We start from the raw sequence: 25,989 nt of genomic DNA, 5'->3' as shown, positions 1-25,989 counted from the left end.
GGTGGAGGTTGCAGTGAGCTGAGATCGCGCCACTGCACCCCAGCCTGGGCAACAAAGCGACTCTTGTCTAAATAAATAAATACATAATTTTTAAAGTACATCAAAGACACATTGAGGCTATATGTGCCGAAGAGCTTGAGTGGTGAACCCTTGTCAGGGGGCCGTATCTGCGGGAGGCCAAAGCATCCCGGGTGACACGCCTTCTTTGGGTGCGAGGCAGCATCTCGGCAGAAAGAATATTGCGAGTATTACTGAGGGTACGTGAAGGAGAGAAGCCCCTTCAGTTCGGCCTTGGACTAAGCCCTGGTTCTCAGGTGAACCTGCAGTGTGATCTTGAGTAAGGTCAGTCTCCTCTCTCGGCCTCAGTGGCCCCAAACCTCAGGAGTTGGCAGAGGTTTTCTAAGGACTCTCCCAGCTCTGACATCCTCTGACTTCACTCTGAGAGAACGTGGGCTGGTGGACTCCGGGCAAAAGCCGACACACAGCTGGGCCATAACAAAGAGCCCGGGCACCGGGCACGTTCCCGCCCCCGGGAGGTTTTGGAAATATTGCGAGGCAGGGGGCGGGGCTTGAGCGCGTCACAGCCAATCACCAAAGGACCGGGGCGCTGGGGGCGGGGCCTCGCGCGAGCGGCGGCGGCGGCAGCGGCGGCGGCGGCGGCGGCGGCGGCTGCGGACAAGCTGGGTCCGAGCATCCAGCGGCTCTGGACCCGCCCGGCCCGGACATGGCGACCGTCCGGGTCTCTCTGCGAGGTGCGCTGCTCCTTCTGCTGGCCGTGGCGGGGGTCGCAGAGGTGGCAGGGGTCCTGGCCCCGGGCAGTGCGGGTGAGTAACCTCCGGAGCAACGGTTCGAAGCTGTCGGGAGCGGCCGCCTCAGCGCTCCAAGATGGCGCGGGGCAGGGGGCGGGGGTGCGCGCGACCCCCAGACCCGGCCTAAGTCCGGTGACCCCGGGACCTGAGGTCTCAGCGCTCCAGAGGCGGGTGCCGAGGCGGGGCGAGTGAGGAACTCTCTCCGCCCCAAGATCTTCCGAGCGGTGACTAGGATTCGAGGCCTTGGTCTGTCACCCACCGACACAGGCCCCCTATTCGGCACTGACCCCTTCGCTTGCCTCTGGTGCTTGTCAGAAAAGGGTGCGACGCCCCTTCCCAGGATCGTCGCGAGGTTTGGATGGGATTTTGGATACGCAGACGCCCTACTGCGGCCCCAGTTAGTTACTGTTACTTGTTACTTGACCCGCACTTGGTTCAGAACGACCTTGCTGGCGGTGAGCACTGACGGTCCCCACGGCCCGCCTGGTCGGTGTCCTGTCTCTCGGACAGGACTGGACTCGGGCAGGAGACATTAAAAATCAGTAAACCCTGCCCCCCGGGGGCTGGCAGGCTTGAGGAGAGGAATTCTTGCTCTACAAGAATTAAACCAAGGATGGATAGGAAACTGTTAAGTGCCTATTGATTGCTTTCCACTTGCTGGCCTTTTGAGTGTATCCCGTCTCCTTCCCTCCCAAAGCTCTCTGGGTAGGAGATGGGGTACAGCAGGAGCTTGAAGTAACTCGAATTCAAGGCAGAAATGTCTGGAGGAAATGAAGGGCCATGTATGAGTGCACAGAGGGAGGGAGAGGACATCCACCTAGGATGAGTGGAAAGTGGAGTGATTCCCCCTAGCTGTACTAGACATTAAAAGATGGCTAGGATGTGTGCATGCAAAAGTGGTGAAGTGCATTGCTTACAGGGAGAGACACCTGAAAAAAGAAAAAAAAAAAAAAAAAAAAAAAAAGCAAAGTCAACCGGGCGCGGTGGCTCACGGCTGTAATCCCAGCACTTTGGGAGGTGGAGGCGGGCGGATCCCTTGAGCCCAGGAGTTGGAGACCAGCCTGCTTAACATAGTGAAACCCCGTTCCGTTTCTACTAAAAATACAAAAATTAGCCGGGCGTGGTGGTGTATGCCTGTCATTCCAGCTACCCGCGAGGCTGAGATGGGAGGATTGCTTGAGCCCCGGGAAGTTGATATGCCACTGCCCTCCAGCCTCGGGAGTGAGACCCTGTCTCAAAAAAAAAAAAAAAAAAAAAAAGCAAAGTCAGTTCCAACAAGGGTGTTAACTATAGCTGGGCTTCAAATTTAGCTGTAAACTATCCCAAAGAAAAAAAGAGAAAATGCTGTGCATTCTTGGCTAAATCAGATTACTTTTCTGGGCCCCATTTTTCTCCCTGTTAAATTAAAAGAGATTGAATTGAAACACTTACAAAATTATGAAATACTAGTTGTCCATTCTCCTCCCACAACCAGCCAGTTCTGCAGGAGGTAGTACAGCGGAGTGGTTAAGAACATTGAGCAAATTACTTAGCTTTAATCTTTTTGTGCTCAAATAGCCACATTTATTGTAAATGGTACCTCACAGATTTTATTATGACAATTAATCAAGTTAATACATGCCCAGCATTTAGCATAGTAAGCACTGAAATGTTAGCTATTAAGTATGTTTGGGAAATACTGCACATGGTACCCTGTCTTATAAATTCACAAAACACATTAGATTCGCAGTAAAGGGTCCAAGGATTCCTGTGGTAAAACAAACAAACTAACAAACAAAACAAGAAACTTTTTTGCCAGGGGAATGGCAGTAATTGCTAATGAGTATGAAGTTTCTTTTGGGAGTATTGAAAATGTTCTAAAATTAGATAATGGTGATAGCTACACAACTCTGTGAATATACTAAAAACAACTGAATTGTACACATTAAAAGGGTTAATTTCGTGGTATACAAATTGTATCTCAATAAAGTTGTTACAGAAAGAAACGTGTTTGCTCATAAAATTCCTTTTTTCTTCACAACACCTAAAGCGCACTTCAGAAAACAGTGGGTTAGTTGATTTCTAAAGGCCCTTCTAAGTAAGTTCATGACAACATATAGTTTGCATTGTTTGATAAAAAGAAAAAAAAGATTCCAAGTTTGATCTACAAGTGAGACATGTTCCTTATACTAAATTCTAGGAAGCATATATTGCCTGGTTCCTTACATAAAGGACATTGAGTAATATAATGGACAAAGGTTTCCACTGTGAATTGTAGAAAGCATAGAAAATACTTTTCAATCCTAAACAGAATTAAGAACAGAATATAAAATTATATTTCAGTGAAGGCTTTGCTTGTATTCCTGCTCAGTCTTCCTACCCCTCTCCTTAACCACATCCAAGACTGGGTACTTCTGTCTCCCGTGGTATAAGGCTTTGCAGGTTATTGACCCTCTCTTATACAGCTTTGCAAATCTTATCTGCCTTGATTATTCCTGCTCCTGGGGGATGGAAAATGTGAAAGTGAAATGATTTTCTCTTTGGAGGATGAGAAGGGACCCTACCCTGCAGTATCAGCATTGTGTGTCATGGCACCTGATAATGGCTCTATTTTTATGTAAGTTGCTTTGTAATAGTACAAAAGAGGGAAGGATATAACCTTAAGGGCCAGGTTTCAGTAAGTTGACATTTAAGGAATTGTGTAATAGCAAGCCTAGAATCCAGAAGAAGAATATAATGAATTTTAAGTTAGAAAAAGCAAACGCCTATCTGGAGCAAAATAGTAAGAAACAAATTCTCTTACCGAAGAAGTATCTTGGCCCACACTGTAGAAAGAGCTAGAATTGGTGATAGACCAGACATGACAGTTTATTCTGGTATGCAGCTAAAAGTTTCTGTCTGGCATCCATAAATTTAAGCAATCTTTCATTAATCATACTTTTCACCATGTGCCACTTACAGAAGAAAGTGGGAAGAGGTCAAGGAGTTTATTTTTATATATTATAAATGTGGTCTTTAAAAGAACAAAAGAGATACTATGGGGTTTGTTTATCCAAAGAATACTATATGAGTACTTATTATATGTCAGGCACTGTTCCAGGTACAGAGCAGCTGCTCCAAGGAGCTTACATTCTAGGAGAGAGGTGATAGACCATAAATAGATAAATATATAACAAAATGATTTCTAGGTATGATAAGGATGCTATGAAGGAACTAAACCCAAATGGCTAACACGGAGAATTGTGTGAGTGGAGTGGGAGTAATTCTTTATGTAAAAGAACCTCAAAAGAGTTTGTAAGAGCTGCGTCTTTGAGAAGGTGAAGTTTAGAACTGAGATCTGAAGGCTGAGAAGGTGGTGGATATTCTTATGAAAGACAGGGGTGAGGTCCAGGAAGTGCAGAAGCCTTAAGGCATAAGGAACAGAAGGTTATATGGTTGGAATATAGTGACCAACAGTGTGCTAGGGCTAGATGGTGCGGAGCCTTGCAAAAAAACGCATAAGGATTATAGATTTTATTCTGTGCACAGATAGAAACCAATAGAGTTTTAAGTAAAACTGGTATGATTTTATTTCTATTTTAGGTCACTCTTGCTGCTGAATGAAAAAAATTATTTTAGTGGGTAAGAGTATAAGCAGGATGTCTGGAAGGCCAATGTAGTAGTTCAAGCAGGAGTTAAGGGTTGACTCAAGAGTAGAGTGGTGTGGAGATAGGAGAGGGGATATTTAAAATATCTTGCTGATGGATTGGATGTGGGAAGTGAGGGAAGAAGGAATTAAGGATCACTCATAGGTTTTCTTTGTCGTAATTTAATAAAAGTTGATGCCATTTACTGAAGTAGGGAAGATGGAGGAAAAGCATTTTGGAGGAGGGTCTGAAGGTAAGGAAAGGAGAGAATAAAAAGTTCTATTTTGTACGTGTTTAGGATGAGTATTAGTAATAATTGCACTAGGTCCATTGCTTATTAAGCCAAGTTCCATGCCTGTGAGTAATCCATTCAGCAAATATTTATTAAGTTATTAATACTGACAGACACTGTGATAGGGAGAGGTATAAAGTGGTAAGCAAAAATAAGGGCTTAAGTTTAGTGGGAAATTCAGACAGGAAATATCACCCCAAAATGTATAATACCTACATTGCTAGTATGTGGTTATATTAGTACATACCTATTTATATCCTAAATCTGAAGAATACATTTGAGGAAAAGGCATGTGGTTTCATCAGGTATATAGCACATAGTATGATAGATGCTGTAAAGCACATAGATAACTCGAACAATACTATAAGTGGAGTATTAAGAGATGTGTTCTGACCATGAGATAATTGAGAGCTACACTTTTAGATCCTTTGTTTAGAGATAGGAGCCCTGTCGCAGAGTGGGGAAGGGAATTATCTAAGAGTACTGACTGTTAGCGTCTGAGAAGAGGACTTCAAAAGAGTCATTTGCTTTAGTTGTTTCATAATGATGAATGTCTAGGTTACGGCTCTTTTGACTCTAAGGAACAAAACCCCAAATAAGTCAGGATTAGGGAGCTGGTTATATAGCATTTAACAGGAAATCACATGGAAAGCCAAGGGTAGGAAATTCAGCACATCTCTACCTCAGGGACTGCTACAGGAACTAGAAAGTTGACAGGAACCAAGACTGACAGGACATTAGACTTCCTGTGTGTTTTTTTAGAGACAATCTCTATCTCACATGGCTTCTCTCTGTGCATCTCTTCCAGTTTCCTCTCTCCCTCATTCAGCTTCCTTTTTTTTTTTTTTTTTTTTTTTGCACATGGTTTCCACACTCTCATAAAATGTCAGCTTCCCAGCCCCACCTCTTCTTGACCTTGTAGCTGCAGAGCCCACCAGCAACTGGCTGCCTGCCTCTTACCTGAGTGTATGATTTAGTCCAATTTATCTTTTGATTTAAAAATCATACGATGTTTTCTAAATTATAGGTGAGTTACCATATGAAATATGGTACTGAAGTAGTATTAATATAGTGAGAGAAAATTTTTTGTACTTTTTTCCTGTTAAAAAGGCATTGTATAACTATAGGATATTACTACTTTTTTAAAATAGGTTTTAGGGGAACAGGTGGTGTTTGGTTACATGAATAAGTTCTTTAGTGGTGATTTCTGAGATTTTGGTGCACCCATCACTAAAATGTACCCAGTGTGTAGTCTTTTATCCCTCATCCCCCACTCACTCTTTCCCTGCCGCCACTGAGTCCCCAAAGTCCATTTTATTGTTCTTATGCCTTTGTGTCCTCATAGCTTAGCTGCCATTTATAAGTGAGAACATACAATGTTTGGTTTTTCATTCGTGGGTTACTTCACTTAGAATAATGGTCTCCAACTCCATACAGGTTGCTGCAAATGCCATTATTTCATTCGTTTTTATGGCTGAGTAATATTCCATGGTGTGTGTCTCTGTGTGTGTGCGTGTGTGTGTACACATACTACATTTTCTTTATCCAATGGGCATTTGGGCTGATTCCATATTTTTGCAGTTGCTAATTGTGCTGCTGCACACATGTACCACATTTTCTTTATCCACTTGTTGATCGATGGGCATTTGGGCTGGTTCCATATTTTTGCAGTTGCTAATTGTGCTGCTATAAGCATGAGTGTGCAAATGTCTTTTTCATATGACTTCTTTTCCTCTGGATAAATAGCTAGTAGTGGGATTGCTGGGTCAAATGGTAGATCTATTTTTAGTTCTTTAAGGAATCTCCCTACTGTTTTCCATAGTGGTTGTACTAGTTTACATTCCTACCAGCAATATAAAAGTGTTCCCTTTTCACCACATCCACTTCAACATCTGTTATTTTTTAATTTTTAAATTATGACCATTCTTGCAGGAGTAAGGTTTTGATTTGCATTTCCCTGGTAATTAGTGACGTTGAGCATTTTTTCATATATTTGTTGGCCATTTGTATATCTTCTTTTGAGACTGTCTATTCATGTCCTTAGCCCACTTTTTAATGGATTGTTTGTTTTTTTCTTGCTGATTTGTCTGACTTCCTTGTAGATTCTGGATGTTAGTCCTTTGTCAGATGCATAGTTTGCAAAGATTTTCTCCCACTCTGTGGGTTGTCTGTTTATTCTGCTGATTATTTCTTTTGCTGTGCAGAAGCTTTTTAGTTTAATTAAGTCCCATGTATTTATCTTTGATTTTGTTGCTTTTGCTTTAGGGTTCTCGGTCATAAAGTCTTTACCTAATTCAATGTCTAGATGGGTTTTGCCGATGTTATCTTCTAGAATTTTTACGGTTTCATGTCTTAGAATTAAGTCTTTGATCAATCTTGAGTTGATTTTTGTATGAGGTGAGAGACAAGAATCCAGTTTCATTCTTCTATGTAGAGTTTGCCAATTATCCCAGGACTATTTGTTGAGTAGGATGCCCTTTCCCCACTTTACATTTTCGTTTGTTTTGTCAAAGATCAGTTGGCTGTAAGTATTTGGCTTTATTTCTGGGTTCTCTATTCTGTTCCTGTGTGCCTATTTTTATGCCAGTACCATGCTGTTTTGGTGACTACAGCCTTGTAGTATAATTTGAAGCTTCCATATGAATTTTAGGATTGAAATTGAAATTTTAAGAACTAGAATTGTTTTTTCTAGTTCTGTGAAGAATGATGATGGTATTTTGATGGGAATTGCATTGAATTTGTCTATTGCTTTTGGCAGTATGGTCATTTTGAGAATGTTGATTCTACCCATCCATGAGCATGGGATATGTTTCCATTTGTTTGTGTTGTCTGTGATTTCTTTCAGCAGTGTTTTGTAGTTTTCCTTGTAGAAGTCTTTCACCTCCTTGGTTAGGTATGTATACTCCTAAGTATTTTGTTTTATTTTTTGCAGCTATTATAAAAGAGGTTGAGTTCTTGATTTGATTCTCAGAGTGGTCACTGTTGAGCAGTGCTACAGATTTTATACCTTGATTTTGTATCCTGAAACTATTGAATTCATTTATCAGATCTAGGAGCTTTTTGGATGAGTCTTTAGGGTTTTCTAGGTATACGAACATATCATCAGCAAACAGCAACAGCTTGACTTCCTCTTTACCAATTTGGATGCCCTTGATTTCTTTCTCTTGTCTATTTGCTCTGGCTGGGACTTCCATTATTCCTTATTAATCAATGAATCTAATTTTTGAGCTGACCACTGTGCTAATTGTACCAAGAAGCTTACAGTCAATCTGAGGATACCAAGAGAACCCACATGAAATGATTAGAGAAGAGTTAAGTGTTAAAGTTTCCAACTCTCACTAGAATAGTAGGGTCTTAAATAACAAAAAACATCAACAAGGCCTAGAGTTGTTGGAGAAGAAAGGCTTACTAAGAATTAAGATGGTAGTTAAGCCTTGCAATATGTTTGGAGTCAGCAGGAAGTGGGCATCAAGCATTTCAGTCAGAGGACTGTGTTCTAGGTAAGTGTAGATTTTCTTTGCTAAAAGTAATAGAAGTTTAGGGAAGGGAAGGCTAGAGAAAGACTTTGAAATTTTAGAATTGGAATAGCAGGAAGCCATTGTAGGCCCTTGATTAGAAGAGTGATGTCATGAAAGGTCTATTAAAAAAAGTAATCTGGCAGTCATATTGGTACTACAATTGACTTAATATAATTGGCTGCTGCAGCAGTGCAATATGAGGCAAGCAGTAGAGAAGGATATCTGTAACTTGCAAGTGATTCGGGAAAAAAACAAAATATGTATTTATCCATACATACATACAGATAGATATGGCAGTATGACAAGAAGTTAGCAATGTTGAATCGAGGTGGTGGGTATGTGGATAATCCTCTCACTATTTGGCTCTTCCTCGGCTAACTGTATACTTTATCTGACATGCAGTATATCTGACATGCAGATATACCCACATGTATATTTTTAAAGGGTTAAATGTGACAATTGCATGAATGTATTTATAAGTTAAAGTTAAACAGTTCTCATTTAAATGTTTTTTAAGTGACTGTCGTTTTCCAAGTTGTTTTGAAAATAAAAATTTGGTTAAAAATAAGATTTTACATTAAAAAACAATTTTTAAATTAATTTTTTAAATTCAGAATGACCTTTTTCCAGTATCAACTCAGATTTAGTTTTTTCTCCTGAAGTGTGTAATACACAATGCATGTGCACGCACACACATCTATGTATGTATATGTGTGTGTATATATATATTTATACACATACACACTGTTTTAGTTGTTCTTTACGAAGACATTAATTAGAGGGAATCTTTTTTTTTTTTAGGAAACAAGAATGGCTTTTCATTAACCAACTGAATTATAGCTTTTGTGAGACATCTGTGGCAAAATCCCTTTTAACTTCAAAAATCTTATAATTCTATGAATGTTTCTTAGTTTTGGATTAGGGTGTATATTTGTTTTTTTAAAGCTAGTTGGCTTTAGAAGCTGCATTTTTCTGCATGTGGCTGGAGCATGTGCTTCCTGCTTACTTGCCTGTCTTTAGTATACACATGGCCAAAACCAGCAGCTGAAACTTGATGTTTCTAATTATTGGACAATTCTGCTTGCATATTTTCAGGCTACACTAATACCTTTTTAAGCCCAAAAAGTGTGGCCTTTAGTAATCAATTTTTAATTTTTATTAATTTTATAATCACAGACTGTTGGAATAAGAATGCAAGATACGACACTCATACTGATGTCTTTAATGAAGATAACACTGTGTTTTTTATTTTCATCATAGCAGTATCACATTTTATTTTGAACTGTTCCATCTTTATCTGTTCAATTCCATTTTACGAGAATAAGCAGAGTTTTAAACTATTATTCTTGAAGAATATATTAGGATCAAATTATAAACCCAGAATATATCTAGAATTCGTTATCTTATAGAAAGCATTAGGCCTGGCAGAGTTTTGTTTTGTTTTGTTTTTTTTGTACCGTAATAGTTGAATGACCCAATTAATCCCTTTTAGTTGCTCTGAAAAAGATAGACCCTTAATTGCCACATTAATTGCATTTGAATTCTTCTCCCATTCATAACAAAGTCATATGAATGGATGCCTATTTGTAGACATTTATTTCTTGAAAAATATGCAATGTTAAATATTCTAATAAGCTTTTACTATTTCAAAGGAAGAAAAATGTGTGCTGATACAATAATGGCTAAAGGTAAGAAGAGAGTGTAGAAAATGTGATGGAGCAGAGGTCCCCTATCCTGTTCGTGGAGAGTGGCAGTCCTCTCAAGGGAAGACATACGCTGTTATAGGAGAACGTTTGGTTGGGAGAGGGAGAGAAGTTACTACCAGAAGACTTTAAGCTGTCCCCTTTCATCACATTTTGTCAGAAGTATCAAAAAGTCTTTTGGAAAGACTAGAAGGAATATATGCCAAAATGTCAACAGATGTGTGGCAGGACAGTGGAAATAGAATTTTTCTTTTTCTCGTTTTCCAAATTTTTGAGGTTTTTTTTAAATGAAAAAAGAATTGTTTTAAAAATTTAACTTTGAGGGATACTCCCCTATAAATATGACCTTCACCATTAAATAGGAAAAAAGGCTTTTATAGTTATATTTTTAGTAAAACCTCTGCTAGTTGTGTTTTAATTATAACACATTTTGTGTTTCTGTTCTAAATAGACCTTTGCTCTGAGAAACTGTTTTTCAAAAATCCCTAGGCCCAAATCAGACTCCTCTCTGCCTGATTGTTTACTTTTTGCTGAGCCTTTTTCTGTTTATTGGGACCATATGTTATCCTGAATTATCTTTGCTTACAACCAGCAGGATTTTCTGCCCTCATATGACCTTTGTGTTAGAGGCTAGTAGTAGAAAGTGCAAACTTCTAGAGCTCTTCGAAAGAGCGCATCAATATCACTCAGGAGAGCCTTTTTTCCTGACTATCCTCCCAATCTAATAAGGGTAGGGACATAGCAGAGTCTTAGGAGATGGATGTAGTTTGGTGTGGCATTGCAGAGGAATTGTTATAAGAAAGCTTCGGCCAGGTGTGGTGGCTCATGCCTGTAATCCCAGCACTTTGGGAGGCCAAGGCAGGTGGATCACTTGAGGCCGGAAGTTTAAGACCAGCCCAGACAACATGGCAAAACCCCATCTCTACTAAAAATACAACAGTTAGCCAGGCACGGTGGTGCACTCCTGTAATCCCAGCGATTAATACTTGGGAGGCTGAGGCACAAGAATCACTTGAAGATGGAGGTTGTAGTGAGCCAAGATGGCACCACTCCAGCCTAGGTGACAGCACGAGACTCTCAAAAAAAAAAAAAAAAAAAAACCCTCATGAGTGCTTTGGTGCTTCGGTCCTCCCTTGTGTTAGCCCTTCATAGAAAGTAACTACAGACTTACTGCAATCAAGTTACATTTTTTTTTTCTTCTGAAATGTAGTGAAATTTTTATGTGTTCTTCAGAATTTTGTAAACCAAATGTTTAGAACTTCAAGACACGTTTTGACATAGAAATAGTATTAGAAAGCCAGTCTCAAAAAAAAAGCCAGCCCCACAACAGTCTTTTATGAAACTAAGCTATAGTAATATGGCAGTAACATCCTAGACCCTGTCGTTGTTTTATGGAAAAATGATTTCCAATTTCAAACGTAGAAACCTGGTTGGTAAGATCTGAAGAGGACTTCTTTTATTCATTTGTTTATTCATTCATTTCTCCTCAATACCAATTACTTTTATCTAATATGTGTACTGAAGTTGTATAGATTTCATTTGAAGAGAGGATTATGTTGCATACACACCACAGACACACAGGTTAAATATATATAAATGTAAAAACAGGTGTTTTAAACCATTGTACCAGATCTACCTGCCTGAAATGTAGTATTTTTCCCTCCTGTGTCTTTTGACTTGCCAATTCTAGACAGCTGCTGACCATTCCAACTCTATTCTCTTTTCAGTCTTCTGCACTCTACGATAATTACATGCCTCTGATGATTATCGCTATAGCCAATTTATGAATTCCTCTGGAGCCATAATGCTGCTTGGCAACCTTTTTCCTTTTATCTAATTTGACATTTCTTTCTCTAAGTTGATGAAGCAGTGTTGTTTTGAACACAGGTTTGAGAAACATATTTATAGTTGTTTCCTTTCTCTATTTTCCAAAGTGACTGTTTCAGATCTCTATAATTTCAACCCAAGCCCCTAACCCTATCTCAGCCCTATTTATTTTCAGATCTAATCACTATTTCACTGGGAAAATGAGATGCTGTCAATTTCCCTGTTAATTTATCGGTGTCCTTGAGTTCTTTACTCTTGTCTAGATTTTGTCCTACTACCAAATAGTAACCTGGGTGAAGTTAGAGAGCATAACTTTTGTTCACTATTGTATCCCTATTCCTAAACACAATGCCTCTTTTTAAAATCCACATACCCTTCTAGGAACCACCTCATTTCTCTATATTCTGTTTTACTTCCAACTGGATATAATATAATTCAGTTCTGCCACCCAGAATCAGCATCTATCCCGCAAGTTAAAGGGCATGGTCCCCAACAAGATTGCCCTTACTCCAAACACTGGTTTCAGTTCAAGGATCCCCAGGCCGTCCACACTTTTGACCAACTGGCTATAAATCCAGGGTTCCCATGACCCCCTCAGGTTCAATAATTTGCTAGACCAACTCACAGAACTTCTGGGAATGCAGAGCTTCTGTGTCCTCTTGTGGAATCAGGTGCATCATCTTCCCAGTACATCAATGTGTTCAACCAGAAAAGCTCCACTGAGCTTCTATGTCCAGAGTTTTGATTGGGGTTTCATTACATAGGCATACTTGATTGAATTATTGGTCATATGGTTGAGATCAATCTGCAGTCCCCCTTCAATCCCTGGAAGTTGGGAGGGCAGATTGATACCATGTGGCTAAAAGCCCCACCAGCTCTTTAAACATATGGCTGTTCTTTCTAGTGTTGCCAGCCCCCATCCTGAAACTATTTAGGTCAGGAGTGTCTAATCTTTTGGCTTCCCTGAGCCACATTGGAAGAATTGTCTTACACCACACATAAAATACACTAACACTAATGATAGCTAATGAGCAGCAAAAAAAAAAAAAGTTTTAAGAAAGTTTACCAATTTGTGTTGAACCACATTCAAAGCTGGGCCTGGGCTACATGCGACCCATGGGCCACCGTTTGGGCAAGCTTGATAGGTGAGACCGTGGGTCACCTTATTAGCATGACAAAGACACTCCTATTACTCAGGAAATTCCGATGATTTAGAGTCTCCCTCCCAGGAACCAGGGAGAAAAGCCAGTCAGATTATTTATTATACAATGTTCTACAGCTGCTCAAAAGTAGAATTCCTGAAAAGAATTGTCTGTATTTTCTTTTCTTGAATTCTCTCTTAACTCACTTCAGTCAGGCTTTTGCCCTTTATTTCACATTGATGACACTTATTTAAGGTCATCATCAATATCTTTCACATTGCCAAATATTGTGATCAGTTTGAAATCCTCTTTACTTGATAGCAGTATCTAACATGGTTAACATCTTCTTGAAACATTTTATTTGGCTTTTTGGATACCATTCTTCTCTTAATTATCTTCGCATACATTGATCACTGTCACCTGTCTCTGAAGGATGGCATGCAGTGCTCAGTTCTCAGATCTCGTCGCTCCCAGATGCCATCGTGGCTTTAAATATCATCTACATAGTGTGACTCCCAAATTCCCATCTCCAGTTTGGAGTCTTCCCGAGCTCATATATTCAACTCCCTACTCAGTATATTCTTTTAGATATATAATAGGCATCTCAAAATTATATCTAAAACAATTTCTAATCATCTCTCTCTCTCTCTCTCTCTGAGATCTCCTCCCTTAGTCTTTTCCATTTCAGTTAATGGTATTTCTAGATATTTCTGTTTCCCCACTTTCTTGGACCAAAAACCTTAGAGTCGTTCTTAATTCTTTTTCTTCCATGTTTCACTTCCAATCCATTAGCATATCCTGTCAGCTTTATAGTCATAATATATCCAGATTCGGACTACTTAATACCATCTCCACTGCTTCCACCCTCGTTGAAGACACTACAGTCTCTTATCAAGACTACTGCAATAGCTTATTAGTGTTTCCTCCCTTAGTCCTATGTATTATATTTTTAACACAGGAACCAGAGTGGTCTTTTTAAAATGTTATTCTGATTATGACTTGCTGCTCAGAACCCGTTAGTGGTTTTCCATCCTTCTCAGAGTAAAAGCCAAAGTTCTTAACGATGGCCTGTGGAGACCTGTATGATCTGGTCCCCCTCTCTCATTGCATTATGTCCTACTCTACCCTTCAGTCATTCTTTTCTAGCCACACTCTTTGCTCTTCTTTGAACACACCAGAAACTTTGCACTTGCTGTTTCCACCTTTTGGAAAATTCATTGTGGCTTGTTCCGTTACTTTAAGGTATCTGCTTGAATGACATCTTTTCAGTGAAGCCTTCCTCGCTTGCCTTATAAAATAACCACTCACTCCCATACACACATCCTCCTTACTCTTTAACCTACTTTATTATTGCCATAACATTTACCACCATTTCACATTCATATTCTCTCTCTCTGTCTCCATATATATATATATATATATATGTGTGTGTATGTGTGTGTGGATACATATATAGTTTAATATCTGCTCTTTAATGTAATCTTCAAGAGGACAGAGACTTGTTTTTTTTCAATGAATGATCAATGCCTAGTACTTAAGCTGCTCATAAAATTTTGTAAGTTAATAAATATCTTAGAAGCAGAAATATTCCCTGTTTCTTTCCAGGGATAGTGCCTTCTCATATACACTTGGTTTTATCCCCTTTGGAGTCCTCTTGAGATTTGTTCTGTCAGAGGAACATTAGCTACTGCTAATGGAACATCTCTACTGCTCTTTTCTGTCTGTAAAGAAGGTCAAGTCTTTTCCACTCTGAAAAAGGGGGAAAACTTGTAACCTTGCATCTTTATATAATTACTACTCTTTTTCCTTCCCATCGCTGCTAGACTTCTTATGACTTTATTTTTGATGTCTGTACTTCCTCACCTGTGGTTTACACCTTAATATCATTCACTTCTACCAGTTCCATAGAAAGTGCCTGTAAAGCTAATTAGTAAAACCATTTCCTTTTTTCGTTCTTCAGTCTAACTTGACTTTTGTGGTGCATGACACTACTCCTCCTCTGATGCCACGCTCATGGTTAACCTACCTTTCTAACTCTTCCATCTCAGTCTCTTTCCTTTCTTGCCATATCTCAGATGTTGCTCTTCTTTAGAATCTGGTGCTATATTCCTTCTCACTAGAAACTCTCCCTAGACAATAGCATTCATTTCCATATACTCCTTTATGCTGATGAGTTCCAAATTTGTATCTTTAGGCTTGGCTTTACCTGAATTCCAGGCCTGAATTTCTGACTTTACTGGAATTTCCACCAGGATATTCTATAGGAACCTCAGATTCACATGCTCAAAACAAAATTCACTATCTTTTTATCAGTTGACTTTTTATTATTGGTTTAATAATAGCTGTAGTCCATATGGTAATTGTAAGGATTAGATAAGAAAAAATGGCTGGGCGCGGTGGCCCACGCTTGTGATTCCAGCACTTTGGGAGGCTGAGGCGGGTGGATCACGAAGTCAGGAGATCGAGACCATCCTGGCTAACACGGTCAAACCCTGTCTCTACTAAAAATACAAAAAATCAGCTGGGCTTGGTGGGGGGCGCCTGTAGTCCCAGCTACTTGGAAGGCTGAGGCAGGAGAATGGCGTAAATCCGGGAGGCGGAGCTTGCAGTGAGCCATGATCGCGCCACTGCACTCCAGCCTGGGCGACAGAGCGAGACTCCATCTCAAAAAAAAAAAAAAAGAAAGAAAATGCGTACAACAAACTTATTCAAATTCTGGGACATAGAAAGCACACACTAAATAGTAGCTATTATTATTACATGACAGTCTCCCCTGTTAGACTGCAAGCTTCTTGAGGACAGGGACCATGTCCTCAAACCTAACACTGTCCTTTACTTGTAATAGGTGCTCAGTAAAGGTTTGTTGAGTTAAAATGAATAATGATAATAATAATCTACTGAATAAATGGTTTGTGTAACCATCTGAATTAGCTTAGTCATCTTGTTTAACAGTGGAACAACATTTGATGTTTATTTTTTTCTCCCTAGGTGCATTGTGTTGTAATCATTCAAAGGATAACCAAATGTGCCGTGATGTATGTGAACAGGTAAGATTGCATAATAATTACAGAGGCAGCCATCATGCCTGTAATCCCAGCACTTTGGGAGACCAGGGTGGGAGAATTGCTTAAGGCCAGGGGTTCAGGAATAGCCAGGACAACATAGCAAGACCCCTGTCTCTAAAAAAATAAAAATAAATAAATAAAATTATAGAGGCTACTAGTTATACAACTATTTATTAAGTATAATTGTTTTTGGAGAAGTCTGTTGGATAGTACCTTAACTGTCCACGGTTCATGAACTACGGGCCTCAATATAATTAATATCCCCGTGGAATATTCCTCAAAACATCAATGTGTACTCTTTAAAAATGTCAGTGTTATAAAAACAAAGAATGATGAGTTAATGGGTGCAGCACACCAACATGGCCATGTAACAAACCTGCACATCGTGCACATGTACCCTAGAACTTAAAGCATAATAAAAAGAAAATGCAAAATAAAATAAAATGCTAAAAAAAAATAAAGGCGAAGAAGCTGTTACAGATTAAAGGAAACTAAAGAGATGAGACAACAAAATGCAATATGTGATCCTGGATTGGATCCTGGAATGAAAGAAAATTGCTATAAGGGACATTATCAGGATAAATTGGTAAAATTTGAATATAGATTGGATATTAAATAATAGTATTATACCAATACTATGGTTCTGAATTTGGTGATTATATTGTGGTTGGGTATGATGATGTCCTTGTTCTTAGGAGGTACATGGTAGGATTTAGAAATGAATGAACATAATGTCTATAACAAATTCTAACATAGTCCTTCAAAATAATACTGTGTAATAATAATTTGTGTATATATAAAGAGAATTAAAGCAAATGTTGCAAAGTGTTAAGGATGGATGCATCTTGATGAAGACCATATAGGTATTCATTGTACTATTCTTAAAAGTTGTCTGTAGGTTTGAATTTTTCTGGTTGAACCTGTTTATGAAAGTTCCACTAAAGCACTACCCATTCATAAAGTCCTACCTTTCTTTGAGTCTTGATCATGTATGTCTAGCCTTAGCACTCCAGAAATAATAGTCTCAATCATCTTTTAGAGGAGTCTTCAAGTAATAACCTGAATCTTGTTATTTTTAAAACTGAGAGAACTACTTAACTGGGACTATAACTTCTCATAAGCAATAATAACGTAGACGTAGAAAGATTTTGCAAGATATGGTCTGCTTATAAGACATGACACTGATTCAGTTCATCTAAATGGCTACTAGAGAATTCAGTGACATGTCAAATAACTGTTGCAAATTAAGTTTGCTGCACATTTACTGCCAGAAGAATAGCTTTTTAAAGCAAAAATGGCCCCTTGATGATATCATAAGGAAGCTTTTAAAGTAGCTCTGCTACTTTGGGAAACATGGCTTACCTGACTTTTCACTTTGTTTCTTGCTTTTTCTACTGACATTCTATAGGGTGAATGATTTTTAGGAGGTATCTTGTAATGAGACACCAGCAGCAGGCAAGGTCTAATTTCTTAAAATCTGGAATGTTAGAAATTCTATAACTTAGCAAATTAATTGAATACTATAATCACCCTAATAAAGAACATTCTTCCCCAACCAAGTTCGTAACTAATTGAGAAATAAGGGAGATAGGTCCAAAAATATTACTTTTATTACTAGTTACACAGATGTCGAATGTGACTTTTATCTCTACGCACACACTAAGTGACAGAATTATACTTACTCCCAGAGAGGAGAGGTAAGGGCTGTGTTACATATGTTTACTTTCTCCTACCAAATTCAGTGATCAGCTGAGTCAGCCGTCCTGATCGTGGGAGAAGTGTTATCAGGGGTGTGGAGAGGGACCAGGGCTGTTAAAACTCATAGAGCTCACTTCAAAGAGAAGGAAATACTGTGAGTAAGGAATCGTTATTTCTTCAACCAGTAGGGAATGCAGACAGGATGGAGTCTTCATGACATTTAGATTTTGAACTGAGTAAACAGCATTCTTGATGACTCTAGGAGGTTTGAGGAGAAGGTGAGCTGTTGAATTATCATGAAAACCACTATATGAAGATAGAGATTTGGAATTAAAACTTTTGGAATTTGAATTTAGATAAGAAGTCAGGGCTGGTGGCTTATAATATTCAGCAAAATACATGTGATGGTTTACAGTGAAACTGTCAACAAATGTCAGATGCCAAAGAAAAGTCAAGGAGTTTGAGATCTGAAAAAAGACCCTTAGTTTTTTTTTTTTGTTTGTTTGTTTTTTTTAAAAAGCCAGTTAGTGGAGATTCTAAAAACATCTCCCTGCAGCAGGGATTTTTGTTTGCTTTGTTTATGATGAATTACTTCGTGCCTAGAACAGTTAGAACAGTATCTAATACTCAAAAGTCTCAATAAATATTTCTAGATCGACTGGAGCAGCGGAGCTAAAAGTCACACTGCAATCATTAAAAACTTTTTAATAAAAACATTTGTAGTTATGTAATTTTTCAGACTTACAAAAATGTATTCAGTTTTTGCATGTGTCTTACCTGTATATATTATGAATTCCTTGAATATAGGGATCGTGTCTTATTTGCCTATGTTGTACTCATGTCCCTGCTCATGCAAACTGATTAGTTAATATTTTTGAGTTGATTGGTGAAGAAATGGATACAATGAAAGGAAAAAGCTGTTAAAGTCTGTAAGTGCAGGAAGTAATGATTTGTTTCAAGATGAAACATTTTTACTTGTTTGAAGACAAAGGAAAAATGAGTTATGACAGAGAAAGGAGATAAGTATGGGTAAAAAACTTCTCAAAATTCAAGATTATAAACCCTAGGATCTGATAACTTCTGCCTTGAGTGGCATACAAGTTTGGTTATTAAATTTTTTGCTCTGAGATGATTTGTATAATTATAGTATGTATTCTAGTATGTATTCTGAATAAGGATTCATCTTTCTTTTTAAGTGTGATTACTAGTTGTTTAGCAAGAAAAGTGACTTTATATTCAAGTCTACCTTATTATCTGAAAGTTTACATAGTACGTGCTGGTTTCTTTAAGCTAAATGTATTCCTAATAAGTATATGTTTATCAGTTTAATTCATTCGACTTTATAGAATCATAATTTTAGAGACAGAAGGGACCCAATAAATTATCTAACTTTTTAATTTTGCTTATTAGCTATTCAGGAAACCAGAAACTGTGACTTAAATTTTATTTTACACTTTTCCCTAAGTGTCATGCCCTTTACTATATCCGTTTACATACATTATTTCATTTAATTCTTACACCCAGCCCTTGAAAGAGGTATTGTCATTATTTGTATATTATAAGTAAAGAAATTGAAATATAGAAGACTTAAATAACTTACCAAGGCCCTAAGCCAATAACTTAAGGAACAGGGACTCAGACTCAAATGTGTCTGATTACAAAGCCATACCCTTAGCCACCAGGATATAACTACCTCCCGTGAGGCCAAGTAGTTTGCCCAGCGGTATTCAGAGTATATTTCCAACTCTCAGTTCCATATTCTTTTCATTGTTCTAAGCTGTTTCAAGTGCTTGTAGTTTTTTTGCGTTTTGTTGTTGTTGTTGTTGTTGAGGGGAGGTGGAATTGCAGAAAGAAGATACGAGTGAGAGAGCGTAGCCTTCCCTGTGCTTTTTCCTAGTCTGCTACCAATGTCATATCTTTCATTTTTTCTTCCTCTTTCTCTTTTTCATTCTTTATCTTTCATTGTTGTCTTTTTCAATCGATTTTTCTTTTCTTTCACTCTTCCTTTTATCTTTTTATAATAGAAAACTTTAAGTATATACAAAGGTAGAGAGAAAAGTGTAATAAACCCCTATATTCAGCTTCAACATTATTAAGTCATGACCAGTTGTGTTTCATTTAATTCTCTCTTTTTACTTTCCCCACTATATTGAGGCAAATTTATGTAGCAGCAAAATCTCAATTGTCATATTATTTGATACATAAATTTTCCATTTGGAGCTACAAATAATAAGTCATTTAAAAAAAGAGATAACCACAATACTGTTTTTACTTCTTTGAAAAGGTAATATTCAAAAATCTAGTTATTCAGATTTCTTAATTATTTTATAAGGTTTTTTTAGTTTGGATCAGAATTCAAGTGATATGTGTGTATATATATGTGTATATATATATATGTGTGTGTGTGTGTGTGTGTGTGTGTATATAATATAAGTTGGTTATATGTTTTTTAAATATCTTTTGATCTGTAGGTTTCTCCTTGCAATGTATTTGATGAATTGATTTAGTCATTTGTCCTATAGAGTTTCCCATAGTCCAAACTTTGCTACTCACATCCCCCTGGTGTCATTTAACGTTTTCCTCTTTCCTCTGTGTTTCCGCAGTTAGATTTAGAGCAGAGCTATCCAATGGCTCTTTCTGCAATGATGAAAATATTCTAGACCTATGTGGTAGCCGCTAGCCACATGTGCCAGGTGAACACTTGAAATGTGCTTAAAGATACTGAGGAACTTTAATTTTTAATTTCATTTAATTTTACTTGATTTAAGTTTAAATACCCACACATGGCTAACAGCTACCTTAGGAGACAGATCCAGAGGCTTAGTTTTGTTTAAGTCTTCCCCCCAAAATGTCTCTTTTTGTGATGCTTACAGTCTTTGTGATAATTGTCTAAATGCATTAATTCACTAGGGGTTGCAAAATAGTGATATTCTATCTCTTTTCACTTCTTAAATGTAGTTGGTAGTTTTGGAGGAAAATGGCTAATAAATAAGCTAACTGGAGATAAATCCTTTTTCATTGTCCATAGCATTCATGGATTTTACCGTCTCAGCTATTTGCAGGTAATCATGAAGGTCTGTCTGATATGTGTAATGATTTATTATTTACTGAAACACTATATTGTAATTGCATAACATCCTGTTTGGAAGTGAGCCATTTAGCTTGGTAAGTGAACCTTTGTTAGCTTATTAGCATCAATTACAAAAAAAAAAAAAAAATTTTGTTTCTATCTTACAGCATTTTATGGAGAACTTATGTGCCATAATGCTGTTTACAAATTTTATCTTCAGCAGTATCACGGGTTTGATGACAGTCTGTTTTTCATTGTTATCAGTTGACTAAAAGCAATTTACAGAACAGTTTAAAATAAACTTATCTTTTTTTTCTTCCTTGTCTCACTCTCTAACCCCCAGCCTCTAAACAGGTTGGTAGCCTGGGTTTCTCCACTTTTTTTGGTCAATAGAAAAGGGTCTCGACTTGCTGTATTTGCTTTTCTTGCTTATTTGCGAAACTAATCAACACTTTTTAAGAAATGTTACCTTACTTAGATCATTCTAATGGTTTTCCACTTATAAAAGGAGCCGGGCATGGTGGCTCATGCGTGTGGTCCCAGCACTTTGGGAGGCTGAGGCAGGCGGATCACTTTGAGCTCAGGAGTTCAAGACCAGCCCAGGCAACATGCTGAAACCCTGTCTCTACAAAAAAATACAGAAATTAGCCAGGCGTTGGTGGCTCATGCCCGAGGTCCCAGCTACTTGGGAGGCTGAGACTGGAGAATCACTTCAGCCTGTGAAGTGGAGGTTTCAGTGAGCTGAGGTCACACCACTGTACCCCGGCCTGGGCAATAGAATGGGACTCTGTCTTAAAAAAATAAATAAAATAAATAAAAAGGAAGTTGGAAAATATTTTAGACAACTGATAAATCTAGAGGATAGTAAGTTTTACCTCTTCTTATTTCTTGTAGAAAAATACCACAAAACCTTTTTTTTTTTGGTCAAATAGATTTTCTCCTCAAAAAGTGAATCCCGACTAAAACATCTGTTGCAGCGAGCCCCTGATTATTGCCCAGAGACAATGGTAAGTCTTATTGTAACTTAACTGTAGAAGCTTCTGTCTAAATGAAACTATCCAATGAATTACTTTCAGAGTTAGCAAATTTTTAAATGTGATTGGAATTTGTGGTCAAAATGTTAGGTTTAACTTAAGTCCTTCAAAAAAAATCTTCATATAAATTGCTAGATAGAATATTTTTCATCTTTTATTATCCTATGATATAGATCTAAAAACAATCTTAAATATAAACGTGTTCCTGTCTTTAAATTTCATTATAGTATTTTATCCGGGGTCAGGCGCAGTGGCTCATGCCTGTAATCCCAGCACTTTGGGAGGCTGAGGCGGGTGGATCACCTGAGGTCAGGAGATGGAGACCAGCCTGGCCAGCATGGTGAAACCCCGTCTCTCCTAAAAATACAAAAATAGGCCAGACATGGTGGCACACGCCTGTAGTCCCAGCTACTCCGGAGGCTGAGGCAGGAGAATTGCTTGAACCCAGGAGGCAGGGGTTGCAGTGAGCCAAGATAGCGTCATTGCAGTGTCACTACACTCCAGCCTGGGCGGCAGACTAAGACTCCATCTCAAAAAAAAAAAAAAAAAAAATCTGGAATTTAGAATTTTATTTATTATTATAGTTTGACTAATTTTATGAAAACTATAATAACTAAATATTTATTTTGACTTTGGAAAGTTGAATTTGGGGTAAGGAAAAATATATGACTTATTATCTTTCAATTTTATAACATACTATAGATATATTGCTTACCTATCTGAATCAGGTAACTTAAAATGTTTCTAATACTCGGGCTATCCTCAATGTTTGGGATGCTCATGTGCCAGACCAAGAAAGTGTGAGCTTGTTTGCAAGAGCCTCTTTAGATATGGTGGCTTGTATTATGTGAAAGAGAAAATAAGTTGATGATTAAATAGTTCTGATTAACACATTCCCTTTAGTCTTCAGTTTTGTCTATATGCTTGGAAACCATGATTCTAATAAGTATCCTGAGTAAGTAGACTCATCCTTAATGCTCTCAGATGGGAAAAGAACAAGGACTATTTCTGTATCTCAGCTTTGTTTCCCCCAAATAGCTGATTGATGTACATATAGTTCTAGAACCTTGACTATGTAGACATAGCCATAATCAAATTAGCTGTACATAATTTCTGTAGAAATTAATTGTCATATTTAGGAACTGGTTATCTACATAAAAGCCTTTTGTTGGTTACACTTTTAGGTTGAAATTTGGAGTTGTATGAATTCATCTTTGCCAGGTAAGCAATAGAAGTGTAAATTTAGGCTGGGTACCGTGGCTCAAGCCTGTAATCCCAGCACTTTGGGAGGCTGAGACAGGCGAATCACGAGGTCAGGAGATCGAGACCATCCTGGCTAACACGGTGAAACCCCGTCTCTACTAAAAAATACAAAAAACTAGCCGGGCGAGGTGGCGGGCGCCTGTAGTCCCAGCTACTCAGGAGGCTGAGGCAGGAGAATGGCATAAACCTGGAAGGCGGAGCTTGCAGTGAGCTGAGATCTGGCCACTGCACTCCAGCCTGGGCGACAGAGCGAGACTCCGTCTCAAAAAAAAAAAAGAAGTGTAAATTTAGCACTTAATTTTAAAAACTTACTGTGTGAGTGTAAAATTGGTGTCATTGTCCTGGAACCTAATTTATACTCTGGAGTTTCTATCCTCTCCTTCCCTTCAACACCTAATTTTTTTTTTTTTTTTTTTTTTTCCTAAGATAGAGTCTTACTGTGTTACCCAGGCTGGTCTTGAACTCCTGGCCTCAAGTGATCATCCTGCCTTGGCCTCCCAAAATGCTGAGATTACAGGCATGACCTACCATGTCCAGCCCAAATTTTCAAATATGTAATGTATTCTCATTCACTCAACTTTGTTCTCTTGTCTCCACTTCTGCCATTCTACTGAAACTAGCCTTGAAAGATTACCAGGATCTCTTGGTTCCTAGATCTTAGGGCTCTTTCTCAGTACTACTCTCTTTGACTTTCTTGAAACACTTGATATTATTGGTTACTACCTCCTTATGACTCCACTTTGGCATCAGAATCTATTCTGCTTTACCTTTTTTTTTTTTTTTTGCAGATGGAGCCATAAGGACTGTGGTTATTTCTGTGTGTGGTCTTCTTCCCTTCTGTCTTCACATTCACCTTAGTAATCTCATTCCTTCCCAGAACTGTTAACTAATCAGCTCTGAGAAGGTAACTCTCAAATCTAAATCATTGTTTGTAACTTCTAGATATCTTTGTAGATATCTCTACCTGGATCTCTGCATCCAGGTGCCATCTGAAACACAAATCCAAGCTCAAACTCATAACTGCACCTGTTGTGAATGATACTAGACTGGAAACCCTCAATTTATATTTTACTCCTTGTTCTTTCTAGTTCCATTGACTCTCCCCTTGCAAAATTACACCTGTTCTCTCTATTTCTAGTTCAAGTCTTTATTTTTACACTCTTGGGATAGAATATTATAATAACCTTATAACTGATGTTTCAACACATTATATCTTTCTTTCCTATCCTCTTCAAAAACAGTTTCTCAGGGGATATTCACTTCCATCAGAATAAAGCCCAAACTCTCTAGCCTGGCACTCATGATCTCCCAAGATTATAGCCCATTTTCCAGCCCTGGATAGAGCCAAATTCTTTTTTTTTTTTTTTTTTTTTTATTATACTTTAAGTTCTAGGGTACATGTGCATAACGTGCAGGTTACATATGTATACATGTGCCATGTTGGTGTGCTGCACCCATCAACTCGTCAGCACCCATCAATTCATCATTTATATCAGGTATAACTCCCCAATGCAATCCCTCCCCCCTCCCCCCTCCCCATGATAGGCCCCAGTGTGTGATGTTTACTTGGATGGGAGCCAAATTCTTGAAAAAAAAAAAAAGTATACCTTATGTATCTCTGAATTCTAGAGGCTATCACACTGTTTAAAGTTTGTATTTCAAACAGGTTGCCTTCCTGAAATTGCCCACCTCCTTGCCTGTCTCCTAGTTATCCCTGTACCCAGCATCCTACACACACACACACACACACACACTTGCTAACAAACTATAATCTCCCTAATAGGATAAATCATATATTGTATTTATTTCATAATTTCATAGCCCACATAACACCTAACAGAGTACCTTGTACATAGTAAGAGCTCAGTAAATATAAATGCTTGTTGAATAATTTAATATTTTCTAAGAGGCCACTGGATACAGCAGCATACTTCATTATGATATAACACGTCACGGAGTTTATGACCTACATTGATTCCATTTAAAATTCTTTCCAATGTGTGAGGAACCTGAATAGCAAGCAGCAAAGATTTAAAAGAAACTATACTAGGCAATGAGGCTAGATGTGAATTTGTTACCCTTTGTACCTTTAAGACACAGAGAGATAAGTTTATAATATGCAGTATTTTTAGTCAATTTTTATAATTGGGGTAGTTTATTATATTTTGAGAGCTTTGTCTATCTGTGAACCATTTATTTGCTTTGTTTTACCTTTTAGCAGAATGCTTCTATTTGTTTTGTGAAGTCTTAGTTTCATTTCGAGAACTATGTTACTTATTGCCTTGAATCCCTGACATTTTTTTTCAAATATAAATAATAATCTAACTTACTTAAGATATAGATTCCCAAATTTATGTATTACATAGAAGCAGCATAAGGCAATTTTAAAAGAGATAAGGAGGAATTTGCAGCATTCCTACAAGTATAAGACTTTTCTCTTTTCATAATTATTTCTTGTATCTCCTACTGTTTTTTTTTTTTTTTTTTTTTGAGATGGAGGTTTGCTCTTGTTGCCCAGGCTGGAGTGCAATGGTACAATTTCAGCTCACTGCAACCTCTGCCTCCCGGGTTCAAGCAATTCTCTTGCCTCAGCCTCCCAACTAGCTGGGATTACAGGCATGCACCACCACGTCTGGCTAATTTTGTATTTTTAGTGGAGACGAGGTTTCACTATGTTGGTCAGGCTGATCTTGAACTCCTGACCTCAAGTGATCCGCCCACCTCGGCTTCCCAAAGTGCTGGGATTACAGGTGTGAGCCCCCACACCCAGCCTTTTGTTGTTGTTGTTTTGGTTTTTTGTTTTTTTGAGACAGTCTTGGTGTTGCCCAGGCTGGAGTGCAGTGGTGCAATCTCGGCTCGCTGCAGCCTCCACCTCCTGGGTTCAAGTAGTTCTCCCACCTCAACCTTCCGAGTAGTTTGGACTACAGGCATGTGCCACCATGCCCAGCTAATTTTTGAATGTT

At 38.3% G+C, this 25,989-nt stretch overlaps 1 protein-coding gene across 2 annotated transcripts in view; it reads left to right on the top strand.

Annotated features, from left to right (window-relative positions):
• The first annotated feature begins 630 nt into the window (after nt 1-630).
• RECK (reversion inducing cysteine rich protein with kazal motifs) overlaps nt 631-25,989 on the top strand; it is an 86,215-nt gene continuing 60,856 nt past the window's right edge. The window contains exons 1-4 of one of the 2 annotated variants that reach the window (XM_023203194.2): nt 631-824; nt 15,885-15,943; nt 21,662-21,736; nt 22,948-22,984. In XM_023203194.2, coding sequence (XP_023058962.1) covers nt 725-824; nt 15,885-15,943; nt 21,662-21,736; nt 22,948-22,984 — 271 coding nt within the window. In that variant the 5' untranslated portion in view covers nt 631-724. The remainder of the gene's footprint in view (nt 825-15,884; nt 15,944-21,661; nt 21,737-22,947; nt 22,985-25,989) is intronic. The other variant, XM_023203196.1, reaches the window with a different exon arrangement.

The sequence above is a fragment of the Piliocolobus tephrosceles genome, chromosome 14 (assembly GCF_002776525.5).
Source record: "Piliocolobus tephrosceles isolate RC106 chromosome 14, ASM277652v3, whole genome shotgun sequence".
NCBI lineage: Eukaryota > Metazoa > Chordata > Mammalia > Primates > Cercopithecidae > Piliocolobus > Piliocolobus tephrosceles.
Note: the sequence above shows the minus strand (reverse complement) of the source record. Positions and strands in the feature narration are given on the sequence as shown.